The sequence below is a fragment of the Triticum urartu genome, chromosome 7 (assembly GCF_003073215.2).
Source record: "Triticum urartu cultivar G1812 chromosome 7, Tu2.1, whole genome shotgun sequence".
In the NCBI taxonomy this organism is placed as follows: Eukaryota; Viridiplantae; Streptophyta; class Magnoliopsida; order Poales; family Poaceae; genus Triticum; species Triticum urartu.
In genome coordinates, this window is record NC_053028.1 from 585,701,706 (window position 1) to 585,715,928 (window position 14,223).

Consider the following 14,223-nt stretch of genomic DNA (forward strand, 5'->3'; position numbering starts at 1 on the left):
GCCTACGATGTGGAACCGGAACGACAGCTCACTTTGCTGGTGTACGCCTGAGATGGAAGCAAAGTGACGGCTCGCCACTGTCAGTACGACAGCTCCGGTGAGGTCTCCCTCCGAATAGTGCATGGTGGTTGCGTACGTACTTGCGCGCGTTGACGGAACGGTGATGGCACGTGCCCGAAAGCCACCGCAAAACGGGAGACATCCCGCCGGCGAAACCACAGCGACGGCAACCAGCCAGCCAGCACAAGAAATCCAGCGGATTTCCTTCAGTCGTTCCCCGAGCAAACGGGGCAGCTCACGCCAACCGGCACAGTGTCTACATTCCTTACTCCGTATGGTTGCGTGGAGCCAGAAGCCACCGCAGCCTTTCCCCAATAAGTCCGCCACACGACGGCCGGCAGAGCCGCAGAGGCAGACACCACAATCAGGGGCCGGTGACATCGCCGTCCATCGCAGAAAAGTCCAGGTGAGATAGAGAGAGAGATCTTTCTCCGAGCTCAGCCAGCTAGGCTCCCGCGGTAGCAGTAGCGCCTAGCGGCCGGCGTGGAGAGAGGATGGGGACGGAGCCGACGATGCTGCAGCGGTGGTCGTCGTCGATGTGGGGGATGAGCGGGCGCGACCGGCTGCGGCTGTGGGAGGACAAGGCGTGGCGGGCGCACGCGGGCATGGCCTTCACGCAGCTCGCCTACGGCGGCTACCACGTCCTCACCAAGTCCGTGCTCAACGTCGGCATGAACCAGATCGTCTTCTGCGTCTACCGCGACCTCGTCGCGCTCGCCCTCCTCGCCCCCGCCGCCTACTTCCGAGAGAGGTACGTCGCACTATCATCCCCATGCCCATGGCTGCTCTGATCTAGAGTTCTAGACCAATTGACATCGAATTTGACTAGACGCTATTCGGGTGCGGATTCTGAATTTCCCGCAGGAGGGTGCGGCGCCCCGTCACCCCGCAGCTGCTCGGCTCCTTCGCGCTGCTTGGATTCACCGGGTAATTCCCCCACTCCTCCTCCTCCTCATGCTGCTGCTGCTACTGCTGATGCCCGATGGAGCAATAAGAGTCACATTCTGACGGCGTGCAGGATCTTCGGGAACCAGCTCCTCTTCCTGCTCGGCCTCGGCTTCACCAACGCCTCCTACGCCGCCGCGTTCCAGCCCGCCATACCCGTCTTCACCTTCCTCCTCGCCGCAATCGTCGGGTGAGCAACCAATCAATCAACGGATGCACATACACGTTTTAGAGTTCTGACATCGCCTTGGATGCAAAATGCCAAACTGAACCGTAACAAACCCCGAAATGTCCCATTGCCCTGGATACACTTCTGGATTCTGATCAAATGCTGAACCAAAATGTTCTTATTCCAGTGTCGAAGTGATCAACGTCTTCACCAGAGACGGCCTCTTCAAGGTGGTCGGCACGGCCGTGTGCGTCTTCGGCGCCGTCCTCATGGTCTTCTACCGAGGCCCCTCCCTGATCGGCCTCGGAGGCGCCAATGCGCTGGACGGCGCCGACGCGTCGTGGAGCGGCAGTTCCTATCCTGCTCAGTGGCTGACGCCAGCCACGCTCCAGTTCAGTTTTGGAACCTGGAACCTTGGCGTCCTGTGCCTCTTAGGCAACTGCTTCCTCATGGGGGCTTATCTTGTCATACAGGTAATGCAGATTGGGTTGTTTGCTCTTAATGAGAACTATATCTGAATTTGTGTCCTTTTCTGCCGTGACTGATTCCAGGCCCCGGTGTTAGTAAAATATCCCGCGAGCTTATCCTTGACAGCCTATTCTTATTCATTTGCCACCATCTTCATGGTGTTGACTGGGGTATTTGCAACCAACGGGCTCCATGAGTGGGCGCTGACAGGGACCGAAATCATAGCCGTTCTATATGCTGTGAGTATCTGAATAATATCCATGGCTGCTGCCTGTGGATGACCATGCTAAGATGTGCTTGTTCTAACCACATTTCTTGCTTGAGCCAACAGGGAGTTGTTGCATCTTGTCTCAACTACGCAATCATGACTTGGGCGAACAAAATTCTTGGACCATCTCTGGTCGCCCTCTACAATCCGCTCCAACCAGCATGCTCTACCATCCTCTCAACTCTTTTTCTTGGTACCCCAATCTATCTAGGAAGGTATGGACCAACCAACACTCTACCCTATCTGCTATTTTAACACTGTGACATCATGAGTTGTTAGTTTCCTGTCATTCGAATTGGTCATTTCGCATTGTGTTTATCAGTTGAGCTTGGTACTCTTTCAATACCACCGTAATGGTGATGGTGCTTGGAGCTGATGTTGTTTTCCATGGATGCCGTTACTGAAATTTGATGTTTCTTTATTAGTTTGCCTGCTATAGAATTCCCACGAATTTATGCAGAACTAAATGCCCACCTTACCTGCAGCCTCATTGGAGGAGTCTTCATCATTGCTGGTCTATACCTGGTTACTTGGGCCCGTTACAATGAGGCGCAGAGAATACTGATGTCTGGTTATCTGAATCCTCTTCTGGTGGAGGTGGAGGATGCGCCAGCTCCCAAGAGACAGGAAAATTCCAGCTCAATTGATCCCTAAGACTCGGAGGAGAGATGACTCTGTTATTTTTCCAGAACAGCAGCAGCAGAATTACGTTGTATATTAGTATCAGAAAGCTTGTATTTACCTTCTCTACCATTGGATTAAGTTACATCTCATACCCAAATACCCTCAACATAAGCTGGAATGGAAATGTGTCGCAATTATCGTTCTCCTAGCAGCCGCAGAAGATGCTAACGATGTGCGATGATAGTTCAGTTTCAACAGTTGTCTTCATGGGTCAAGGAACAGCTTCAGTGATCAAAGGTAATTACTTCATCGAACCCAACTTGTTAATAGTTCATTAGTTATCATCGTAATTGCTTAATTGGCATATGGCTGCCATGATTGCTGGTGTTAACTTGCATTTTATCTTCTGCTTCAGCAGCCTCTATTACTGTCTGGGATCTGACTCTGCAATACAGTACAAACAAACTGTTCTTCGTTGATTTTCGTAATGCCATACTTGCGAAGCAATTATGTCTGGAGCTCAGTGCATAAGTGGGAAAAATCAAAGTAGGAGTTCCAAATTCTTTGGCACATCAGGCCGATGGAGTGTTTCTTACTTTGCTTCTGTTGTATCTGCCTTCCACTGTTGTGTAAATTGTTGGCACGGTTACAAAACAATCTTGTGTTGCCCAACTGCTTATGTTTTACCCCCTTTGCTTGTATATAGACAAATTTTAGTGTGTTTGTTCTTCCATATATTTGTGAACGGTGGTAGTACTTGGACATGTTATTTTTCCTACAGTTTGGTAGTACTTGGCCATGTTATTTTACCTACAGTTTCTAGCGACAGGCTGCGGCACCACCGGCAAGGGCTCGCCATAACCTCACAAGAAATGGGGTGCGTGAGGGAGGAAGCGGCGGCGTGGTGAGGGAGAAGAAAACGCAGCCATTGGATGCCAAAGGCAGCTGAAACGTAAAATGTTTTCAGCCACCTAATGCATATGCAATTGCACTTACACAATTCCTACAATATTTATGCTCTACAAACATGGCCCTTAAGCAGCACTGGTTACGCCAAAGGGAATTCCGGCGTACTGATTCCAGTTAAACGGACATACTATACAAAACATAAGTGAGCTATGATGCAGTTACAGTGAGGTTAACACTGAATATTAAGCTCATTTTAAAAAGCCAAAACCAAACTTAGAGAAGAAAAGTCACACCAATGAATGGACCTTCGACCTCCAGGTAACAATTTACTAGTTTCATGGCTGACAATAATTTCAGCATCAATTCCATGCAATCAAAATGAACTGCGGGAATGTTAATAAAGTACTTCTCACCATTGCTTGAAGCATCAAAGATTCCATGCCATCAAAGTCACTAGGCGTGCTTCAAGCATATCATAATATCACATCATTGCAATGCCTCTTCAGTGGGGCAATGCAATAACAAAAGTGCATCGACAAAACCAGACTATTCATTGTTATAAAGGGCAGCGTTCAGTTGAGGTGATTATTCCCCAACATCAGTTGCCACACTAAGACGGTACCAAGCAAATTGACAGCAACCAGTTATTTAGGCTCAGTTTAGTTCATCTCAGATGTTCTGGAGCGCATAATATATCCGATTACAAGACAACCAAATATCTTAAAACGATCGACCGATCAAACGAGACAGTAGTCATAACAATCCATTGCAACGGCAAACAGAGACTTAGAAGAGGCGCTTGAAGCTGTGGAGGCCTCATTTCTGTTCATCGCTGCAATGGCAAATCCATTCATCATCAAACTGGGGGCAGCAAGGCTGCCAGTGATACCACCAGGAATATTGAGAATACTCCCAGGAGACCAATTCTGACCGATCGATCCATGATGCTTAATGAACATGGCATAAGTAACCGAATGGCAGGAAGAAAAAGGAGAGTTGAGCATTCTAAAGCATGGAGTTGTGTATGGAAACGATGTTGCTCCCTTGCTAAAAAGGGACAGCTTCATCAATAGCCGAGAATCGCCGAGGTAAAATACTTCTTACGGCGGGATAAGAAACTCAAGCGCAAATCCCCGATTCATGCACTTCAGCCGCCAATTGGAGGAACTGGATCGACAGCAGATCTTTCAGATCTCTCGAGCGCCACTAGACATTAACATCAGCAAACAATTTGCCAGCATCTTAGAGTAGCGACAGGTAATTAAACATGGCAATGAGGCCACACGGCCTCATGTGTACAGGTAAAAAAAAAATCACGCGTCTAGCACACGACACACCACACGCATCAGCAGCAGCAACAGCATCAATATTTTAGAGCAGCAGCAGCATCAGCGGCAGCATATAGTAAACTTAAGACAGCAGATGCAGGCGACGACCATAGTAGATCGGAGCGGACGACCGACCATAGAGGGGTTTGGATGCAAGGTAGGGTATGGGGGGTTTAGATTACCCCGTCTTCTTGAGGCTGCCGCGGACGCCGGGCTTGGGCTTGGAGGTGGAGGCGACGGCGGCCGCCGCCGCGGGAGCCGCGGCGGTGGAGCCGTGCAGGTTGTTGATCTTCTCGGGGTCGAAGGGGAGCTTGGGGTGGCGCGCCTCGTGGTGGATCTGCATCGACTTGACGTCGGGGGCCGTCACCTTGCAGAGCGGGCACTCCATCTTGGCGTGGCCGCCCTTCTCCTGCCCGAGCCGGTCCTTCTGCCCGGCCTTGCCCCCGCCGCGGTTGGTCGTCGCCGCGTCGATCTTAGCCGCGATCTCCTTGGCCGTGTGCTTCTTCGGCTTCGCCTTGCCCGTCATCTCCGACGACGAGGGTGGTTCCCTCCCGACGGCCCGCTGGAGCTCTCGCTTTCCGCCGCCGCCGCCGCCGCCGGCTCTCCTAACCCTACTTGCTGCGCTTGTCTTCTTTGCGTTTGACGGGACGGGGGTTGGGGGCGGCTCGGGGGCGGATGGGGGGACGCCAATTATTAGGCCCCCTGGGCGCGCGGCTCTGCCCGCTCCACCGTCCGATCTGGAGCCAGCGGCCCTGATGCTGATTGTAGGATTCCTCCTTTTTTTTAATATGATATACTAGATGAAAGAAAAATATATTGGTTGAGTGGAAGATGCGGCTTCTAGGGTTGCTCGCCGTGTCTTTGCATAACTCCTTTTCTTTTCCTATTTCTTAAAACCACGGACTCTGTTTACTTTTTTTACGTATATTCATAGTACCAATCGTATGAGAAGAAGATGCGGACCGTAGATTATTATCGTATAAGAAAAACAAATAGGATTGTAAGAGAATATTTCTTTCTCTTTTTTTAACAAAGAATATTTCTTTTTCTGCCAGGGAAAAAGAATACTACTGTGGTCTATGGTGTTGGAGGTTTGTTGGAGATTCTCCTCTACCGGGCAGTGGTGGAGCTTCATCGACACAAAGGTCATAGGGTAGTGCTTCCAACAGTTTTCAGACCTTTTAAAGCGTAAGCCAGAAATGTTTCTTTGAAGATTTTCAAGTATAAAACTACTGTGAGATTGGTCCTCATAAAAAAACAATCACCAGGCGGGAGGTATCGGCCGCTACACTTGCAGTACTAAGCGAGAATATTTGTTTGCTGACGATCGATAATCGTTCAAATCAAAAGGCGCATATCAGCACTTTCTCCAAGGCAAATAACCCAGCAAAACATCCAAGAAAAAAATAATAAGAGCACTTCAAAGTTGCCAACCATATCATGAGTAAGCAAGTTATTATACTTTTTTATAGTAAGAGAAAAAACTTTGCCGTCTAAATTCACACGGAAGTACACGAAAACAGTCCCGACAATAACGGTTCTACAATGAAAACTAGTCACCGTAGCTTTCCACCAGAGACCATTTCAGGTCTCATCACAGCGGCACTTCTCCGCTGTCGGCGATGACAACCTTGCTCTTTGGCGTCCCGTTCTGCTTGCCCTCGGCCTCAACCTTGTAGACCACGTCCATTCCAGACAACACCTTGCCGAACACGACGTGCTTGCCATCCAACCTAGAATACAGAGTGTATATCATCAACAATAGAGTTCCAGCAGAACAGAAAGATTCAGCGCAAAATGCTGCAATCACAAAGAATCATGAAAATTACCAGCTCGTGGTTACAGTGGTGATGAAGAACTGGGATCCATTGGTATCTCTCCCAGCATTGGCCATGGAAAGGTAGCCTGCACCGACAACCAGTCAATGAAAAAGGAGGACATCTTAACCCGGCCTATCTTTCTACCGTTGGAACTGGATTTCAAGAAACACGGATCATTACCTGGTCCAGTGTGCTTGAGCTTGAAGTTCTCATCGGCGAACTTTGTGCCGTAGATTGATTCACCGCCCCTTCCATCGCCAAGAGTGAAGTCACCTCCTTGGATCATGAAGCTGGGGATAATTCTGTGGAACGAACTCCCCTTGTAGTGGAGAGGCTTGCCGCTGTTGCCCATGCCTTTCTCTCCTGTATGACAATTAAGTGGGGCATGGTCAGCAACCACTAGCAGATATCATAGAGAGAAGCTACAATACAGACTGTAGTACTAGTAAAGCAGATATTCTGAATACAATGATATATGCAGTAAATAATGATAGGCCTTCGTAATACTCTATGGTGGAATATGAAGTGTAACGACAGTTATCCACCTTTTTGTTCATGAAGCAAAATATACTTTGACATATTAGACTAGGCACTAGACAACTACGAATTCAACCAGTTACTTCATTTCTTCTCTTTTTTTCATATAGACATTCATATTTAGCACTTGTATGGTAGAGCAAGGGATGAACAATCAAAATTATGCACACAGGGCTACTCCTTGAGCTTACAACATAGAACACTTCAATTATGCTCGAGGGAGCTTGGAATTTAAACAGATCATCCCCAAAACTTTGCAGGCAAACAGGCTGTCACCATTCTCTCTACGTTCTTGTGTCTAGAATGGTAAACTTGGATTTGAAATAATGAGGAAACAATACAGGTAGCTTCCTTCTCTTCAAGGAAAAAGGTAAGCACAGCTTTGCCATGTTACAAGCATAGCATGCATCAAATTAGTTATATAATTTCACTGTGCAGTTATGTTTTGACTTTCTGAGGAAGCCAATCATATTTGATAGGCTAAATTACTTGAAGATGTGAGCCAAAGTAACAAAGCAACTGTGATTAAATAGAGCAATTTTTTATTCCAATGGCCAGCCTTGCCATCAGACTAATCATCCAAAAACTTAAACAAGTAGACAGCATAACGCTTGCAACATACAAAAAACAGCATAAGTGGTAGGGAAGCATACCTGTGCAGAGTGCTCTGAAGTTCTCTGTAGGACAAAAGATATCAAGCCATTAGCATTTCTGTCATCCAATAGATGAGTACATGGTTTTTAACTCGAACAGCAAGGAGATGATACCTGCGGTTTTAGGAACAGCCTTGCCGAAAAGTCCCATGACAACCCGACCTATGACAATTCAGAATCAATTTAAATGCCAACGGATCAATCAAACTATTAAGAAGCACACCAGTGAATATTTTTCTCACTAAACATAAAACATGATTAGGTGCAGTGCAGGCATCTAAACATGAAAATTCAGCCTCTAAACGATCCTAAGCAAAAGTAATCACTCGACGCGTAACTACAAACCGGGCTTTCTAGGCTAGGGACAGGAATCAGGCATGCGATATCGGTTGTATCAGTAGCAGTCTACTGTCCGCCCCATACTGAGATGATACATCGCGCTGATCTGAAAATAAATCTGTTGCCACGGGTTCAGCACAGACCTGCGGGCTTGCCGTCGATCTCAATGTCGAAGTAGACCTTGTGCGTCACCTCCGACAGGTTCGACTTCTTACCCTGGAAACCACAAAGAAAATTGTAAGCACGCATCCATACACAGACACCAGATCAAACCCTAACAGACCAGCAACCCCAAACACATCTAATCCGCCCCGATCCGCGGCAAACAGATATCAGCGAGCAATCGTAGCAGAGGAACGATCAGATCGGCGCACGGAGGAGCGAGAGGGGGGAGCGGCGGAAAGTAAAGAGGAGGGGTTCGCGGGAGACGGACGAGGTGGATGAGCACCTGGGCGAGCACCAGGGTGGCGGCGACGAGCGCCAGCCACAGGCACAGGTGCGCCGGGGCCCTCGCCGCCGCGCTCCGCCTCCACGCCCTCATCGCCATCTCGGATCGTATCGCCGCGGACGAGAGAGAGAGAGGGCAGATCTGTTTAGTCGTTCCACTACGCAGCCTCCGAGAGGGAGAGTCCACGGGCGAGATAAACAGAGCCGGTCGTTTGGTTGACAGGTGGGGTCGAGCTGTCAGACTACGGCCTCACATCACAGGCTGCTCGCCCCCGACCGCACTCATGACTGCTCTTTTGCTTTGCAACAGCAACTCCTAGCACCAAATTCCACTCCTCCTCGCATACGGAACACCAAATTCCACTCACTTTATATTCTATCAATTTCTTATAACTACAAAATATGATTAAAAAATCACCAAACTTCTGAAATTTCTGTAATTTTAGTGGGTACCAAAATATAAACCTCTTTTTCCCTGTCATGCAAAAAAAAACTCGTTCTCTCTCTTCTAACACTATTTCACCCTTCACAAAGAAGCACACAAGTATTTGACTCTTTTTTTAGAGAGTTGATGACTCATCTTCTATCTTGTAATGACTACTCCCACCGTTCAAAAATAAATGTCGTGGTTTTGAACTAAGACCATGACACTTACTCTCTCCGTCTCATAATATAAGAGCGTTTTTTACACTAGTGTAGTGTCAAAAATGCTCTTATATTATGAGACAGAGGGAGTACTTTTGAAACGCATGGGGGTGAACAAGAATTATGTGATTTATGGAAGTAATTACATTTAGATATTGTGATTAATTAACAACTAGGGTTTGTTACAACTCTATCATGTTGGTCGTCTAGTAAGTAGGTGTATCATGGGTTTGTTGTGATCACTACTCCATTCGTTCTAAAATAAGTGTAGTGGTTTTAGTTTCTTGAACTAAAATCATGACGTTTATTTTGAAATGGAGAAAGTATTTTATAATACATGTATGGTTCTATATTATTATTATTAGTTTGAGAAAGAGATAAAATCATATATTAAGTATCACCGGTCCTTATAAAAAGACACCCTTACAAAATCTTGGGGGAGACGATGTCTTATTCGTCTCGCATCCATCGGCGGCGTGTCGTGAGCATAGCTTGATGCTGCCTCTGGGCCTCCGCATCGACGATCCTAACTTTTTGAAATCCATGAGCATGTAGAAGCAGCGGTCGGGAAGTCGTTGATGCAGACTAGGAAACGCTAACGGTTGCAATTTGCAAAGCAAATCGACACCTCGGAGAAAAGGATGTCGATAAGGGGTTGTACAATCTCTGAGTACCACGGAAGCTGGCCAAATCCAGATAGATCCACCGGATACCTAAACCGTCTGGAACTCAAAAGACCTGCCAAATATATAGCTCCACACACGCTCCACCAGCGAAAAAGCACACCAATGAAACGGGGAATAGGGCCCTCCTCCGGCGAAAAAACATGCCCTCCACCCACATAGAGAATATCATTCCTACCCTGGGGCAATGTTGTCGCTTCACTGCCCTAAACCACATACAAAGATTCTCTAAAGAAGATCTGAAACAAAACACCCATGCCGTTGTACGATAGGTCTGGATCTGATGTTGAACTCGCCGCCGTTCAGAACTATGCACCGAAGCCCTCTTCTATGATGATTCGACCAGGTTGGGTCACTGATGAAGGCCTCCACGCTAGATTCCTCCGACCGACGTCGGCTTTACCAACGCCGATGTCGTGCACCGCCTGACAAAGGCTGACACTCGAGCACACATCTCGTTGCCGTTTTACAACAACCCTCCAACGTCTCAGAGAAGGTCCTCGATCTAGGCCTCCCCGCCCCCGTCGGTGTCGCACGGGCTTTGCTCGGCGAGGAGACGGATAGACATGTCAGCTAGGGTTACTTCTCCGCCTGTGTCATAAGAAAAAAGCGCTCCGAGAAACAAGGAACTGGATTTTCTTCTGGTTTACTAACCAATCGGTAGCTCCATTGTTTTCCTTTTATTCACGATCTTATGTTCTTGTTTGTTACGTGAGCCAATAAGCTATATAGAGTGGTTAATCTACGATTTTCAGATATACTACAACACATACTGCGTTTTCCCAGCGAGATGTCATCATTAGTCAAGCGTAACAAATGTGAATAGTAGCAGAGAAACGCCATGAAAATGATGAAGGAGTACCAACGATTGTTGCACCAGCCAACCTCTGAAATGGAAAAGTGGTAAAAATTGTTGCACAAGGCACATCGGTTTTGATATATGCATTGCACACGATCTAGTAGGACAAATCAGCTTGGATTGTCAACTGACACGTGAGGAAGCAAAAGAGAGTAGGGCTCGGAAGAATTCTCAAAAACACATGAATAGGAAAAATAAAGTAGGATTAGAGTGTCTTGTCCTCTTGAATCCTATGAAATAATAAAACTACATGAATTCAGATGAACGTTTGACAGCACAGGAAAAGCAAAGGAAATTCCACCAAGTGGTTTGAGTGGATGCAAATTTTTCTCCAAGATACGAGTGCAAAAGAATCCCAAGTAAAAGCCCCTTGGATTTCAATCCAGCGAATCAAATAACGACAAACATAGGGAAAACTCTAAGGATCCAAATCCTCCACAAATTCTGCTAAATGCCTTTGAATCAAAGTAGCCGTGCCAAATTTCATCAATAAAATCACTTCGCACCAGGAGCGCGACCAACATTGCCCAGTTTTCCAACGATCGATGGTGTTGTCAGGTATTGGGCCTCAAGAAAAAAGAGAAGTCGCCCGGTATTGGAGCTGATGGACCAAATCTGAACTTTGCATATATTTGAACAGCAAAAATATGAACATATAAGAAAAGTCGCCGAAATCAAGTGTTGCAGAAGCAAATTGCAGAGATCCTCCAGGAAATGGAGTACTAGGTGTAGGTGGTAGCAACAAGAGTTGCACGAGTCCCAATGGTTTTGATTTGCATTGCACACTCTCACAGTACTACAACAGAAGACGTGACAAATGATCAGCGTAAAGAAGCTACTACTGATCTACTACGCAGAACAAGGTATCACCAACCAATGAAAGAGTTACTAGTTTGTACATTCACTGTCAGTAGGTTGTACTAATAAAACCACCATGCCAGCACGATCATCTGATTATCCGTCGCCTCGCAGAAGAGCAACACAGGGATTTGACACATCATGCCTCACTCTTTGGATCCACTGGTTGATGGGCCTTTCTTTCCTCCGTACTTCTGCATTGCAAATCGCAAGCGAAAGATTAATAAGCCGAAATATGGTAAATTCGCTAACTTTTGAAGTGCAGATCCTAGGGAGAATATGCTGCTATGATGTTAAAAAGCTTGCTAATCCATGGTGGACGTAGACCGATATAATGCATCATATGACCAGGCAAGAACAACATGCTAGCTCCTGAGCTCCTAAACAGATATAGTTTACTCTAGATCAAAGTAAATGGAAAGTTCAATCAGGAAGCATTCACAGGGTTCTATTCTGATTGCCCCAAGGCGTACAAGTGAGACTGATAAGTGGTAACTGTGCATCAATGATCAATGAGCATTAAACCTGTAATGACTGAATGGGCATGAAACAATTTTGCACCAATGTTTCAGAGATCTTGCAGAAAACACAATCTACTTAAGGTTTAAAACCGCTGAAAAACTAATTCTCTTCCAACCAGCAGCAGACTCGTACCTGCTTCCCCATGCTGAATGGGACATACTTGTATTTGACCATATGTAAAATCTGCCGCTTCATTGTCAGGACAAAGAGCACAATCCAGTAGCAGAGTAGGATTGGCCAGAAGACAGGAACATCGAATACCGAGAAGAATGTCATCACAAAAGCAACACAGAAGGCTTTTGTGATGGCATACCTGAAAATAGCAGCAGTAGGTTAGTGTGGTTTTTGTACATTTGCACAGCACACAACATAACAGATAAACAAAGGCCAAGAACCCATAGGCACCGGAAAACAAAAATCTTTTTTAGACTAGTGCTTATTCCATGCCATCTGATCTACAGTAGTAAAATTCACTACACAATAGTTATTTCATAGAAAAATGTTACTCTAGCAGTACAATTCACTACAGAATAGTTATTTCATAGAAAAATGTTACTCCATGTGCACCAATAGCAGCCAATGCATCTTTTCACTGAGCTTGCTGGGGAAAAGCAATGATGCTACAGAAGCAGTTCTTAAACTTAATCTGTACTACGTTTGCAAAGTAACTGGAAAGAGATTGTCTGTACAATCCCATCCGAGCTTCTGACCCATACAACAGCCGACTAAATGCCACTGAAAGAACATCACAGTGGCTTGAAAAGCAATGCGGCAGACGGAGTTAACATATGCTATTTGCAAATTGGAAAGAGATTGATTGTAGAATCCCATCTGAACTTCTGAACCATGCATACAACACTAAGGCTACCACCGAAAGAACAACACAATGACTTGACAAGGAGTTTTTTTTGTTTTTTTTACAAAATGGAAGGTTAACAGCTCTTCATAGGGAAGTAACAGCAGTTAGCAAGATGGAACTTGAACAAAAGTGCAAGAGATGGCCTAGAAAATGCAACATATCCTTTCCAGAATATGCAACCTTGAGTCGCTGCACTACAAAGGTTCAATTGCACATAAATGCAAGAGTTCACCTAGAGACTATGCAGTCCTAAGCCATTGCACTACAAAATTTTGTCAGCAAGTGGCTCCGACTATGAAAAGAAACCCCTCAAGCAGGTCAACAAAATGAGTGCATCGCATTTCTAAGAGAACGTAGGAGCTGGCAGGGCACATGAATTAGCAAGGCTGTATACATGTTCCAGCTATCCACCCATTTACAAATGGGTTGTTGGTGAGCCCACTTGCTGGCAGGCGAATCTTGCGAAACTGCCGGAAAAAAAAAGCGTGCTGCTCGATCAAATCTGAGTCTCGAGAAGGATATTGCATCTGATCTCGAATTCAGCACCAATTTCACGCAATCAAATCAAAGGGGGCCGGAGACGAGAAGGGGGCAGCAGAAGAGACGGATATACCAGAACTTGAACTCGGGGAGGCGGCGGATGAATGGCTTGAACTCGTCGTTGCCGCGGGTGGGGAGCGCGGGGCCGGCCTGGTCGAGCGCCTCGAGCTCCGGGTCGACCATGGGGGAGAGGAAGCCGATGAGGAGGTTGAGGAGGTAGATGCCGAGGCCGTAGGAGACGACGTAGAAGCCCTGCACGTAGTAGACCCGCAGCGCGTAGACGGCGGCGGCCAGCAGCGTGCCCGCCCACCGCCCCGCCGTGTGCGGCGCCGCCCGGTCCAGGTAGTGCTGGAACGCCCGCGCCGCCTCCGCGCGGTACCGCTCCGCCGCCGAGGACGCGCCCCCGCCGCCGCCGACGGGCTCCATGGTCGTCGCTCGCCGCCTGGGTTGGGGATTTCTGGGTGGGGGGAGGGGGGAGCGACCCGGTCGGTGGGGTGGACTGGGCTGATGGCTAGGTTCCGTGCGTGCGTGGGTGTGGGAGGAGGACCGGTCAAGCGGTGCGCGAGCGGAGCCTTCTTCACATGCTGTAAAGCGAAACGCGGGTTCGGCTCGGGCACACCCACACGCATCCGCCCACCGCTGCCTTCCCACGGGGGAATAATCTCCGTGGAATTTCCGGGAAGATTCCGT

The 14,223-nt window shown here is 47.3% G+C and overlaps 4 protein-coding genes across 6 annotated transcripts; 1 reads left to right on the forward strand and 3 right to left on the reverse strand.

Moving 5' to 3' along the window:
* Positions 1-294: 294 nt before the first annotated feature.
* LOC125525972 (WAT1-related protein At3g45870-like) lies at positions 295-3,269 on the forward strand. Of its 2 annotated transcripts, none has more exons than XM_048690976.1 (8): positions 295-811; positions 925-987; positions 1,079-1,195; positions 1,362-1,647; positions 1,726-1,881; positions 1,974-2,125; positions 2,396-2,831; positions 2,950-3,269. In XM_048690976.1, exons 1-7 carry the CDS (start codon positions 555-557, stop codon positions 2,562-2,564), a joined length of 1,200 nt encoding a protein of 399 aa, XP_048546933.1. In that variant the 5' UTR covers positions 295-554; the 3' UTR covers positions 2,565-2,831; positions 2,950-3,269. The 2 variants fall into 2 exon arrangements, with proteins under 2 accessions (XP_048546933.1, XP_048546932.1); XM_048690975.1 differs by having other exon boundaries at positions 2,953-3,269.
* Positions 3,270-3,975: 706 nt separating this feature from the next.
* On the reverse strand, positions 3,976-5,443 carry LOC125525975 (protein METHYLENE BLUE SENSITIVITY 2-like). The gene is made up of 2 exons (XM_048690980.1): positions 4,954-5,443; positions 3,976-4,275 (listed from the first exon to the last, which is right to left on the reverse strand). Exons 1-2 carry the CDS (start codon positions 5,295-5,297, stop codon positions 4,260-4,262), a joined length of 360 nt encoding a protein of 119 aa, XP_048546937.1. The 5' UTR covers positions 5,298-5,443; the 3' UTR covers positions 3,976-4,259.
* Positions 5,444-6,212: 769 nt separating this feature from the next.
* Positions 6,213-8,776, reverse strand: LOC125525974 (peptidyl-prolyl cis-trans isomerase CYP19-4-like). Of its 2 annotated transcripts, none has more exons than XM_048690978.1 (7): positions 8,569-8,776; positions 8,264-8,336; positions 7,896-7,943; positions 7,782-7,805; positions 6,772-6,954; positions 6,601-6,676; positions 6,213-6,504 (listed from the first exon to the last, which is right to left on the reverse strand). In XM_048690978.1, the coding sequence occupies exons 1-7, from the start codon at positions 8,665-8,667 to the stop codon at positions 6,366-6,368; spliced, it is 642 nt and encodes a 213-aa protein (XP_048546935.1). In that variant the 5' UTR covers positions 8,668-8,776; the 3' UTR covers positions 6,213-6,365. The 2 variants fall into 2 exon arrangements, with proteins under 2 accessions (XP_048546935.1, XP_048546934.1); XM_048690977.1 differs by having other exon boundaries at positions 8,554-8,748.
* A 2,733-nt stretch (positions 8,777-11,509) lies between these two features.
* LOC125525977 (protein RER1A-like) lies at positions 11,510-14,079 on the reverse strand. The gene is made up of 3 exons (XM_048690983.1): positions 13,607-14,079; positions 12,267-12,447; positions 11,510-11,806 (listed from the first exon to the last, which is right to left on the reverse strand). The coding sequence occupies exons 1-3, from the start codon at positions 13,957-13,959 to the stop codon at positions 11,759-11,761; spliced, it is 582 nt and encodes a 193-aa protein (XP_048546940.1). The 5' UTR covers positions 13,960-14,079; the 3' UTR covers positions 11,510-11,758.
* Between the last annotated feature and the right edge of the window lie 144 nt (positions 14,080-14,223).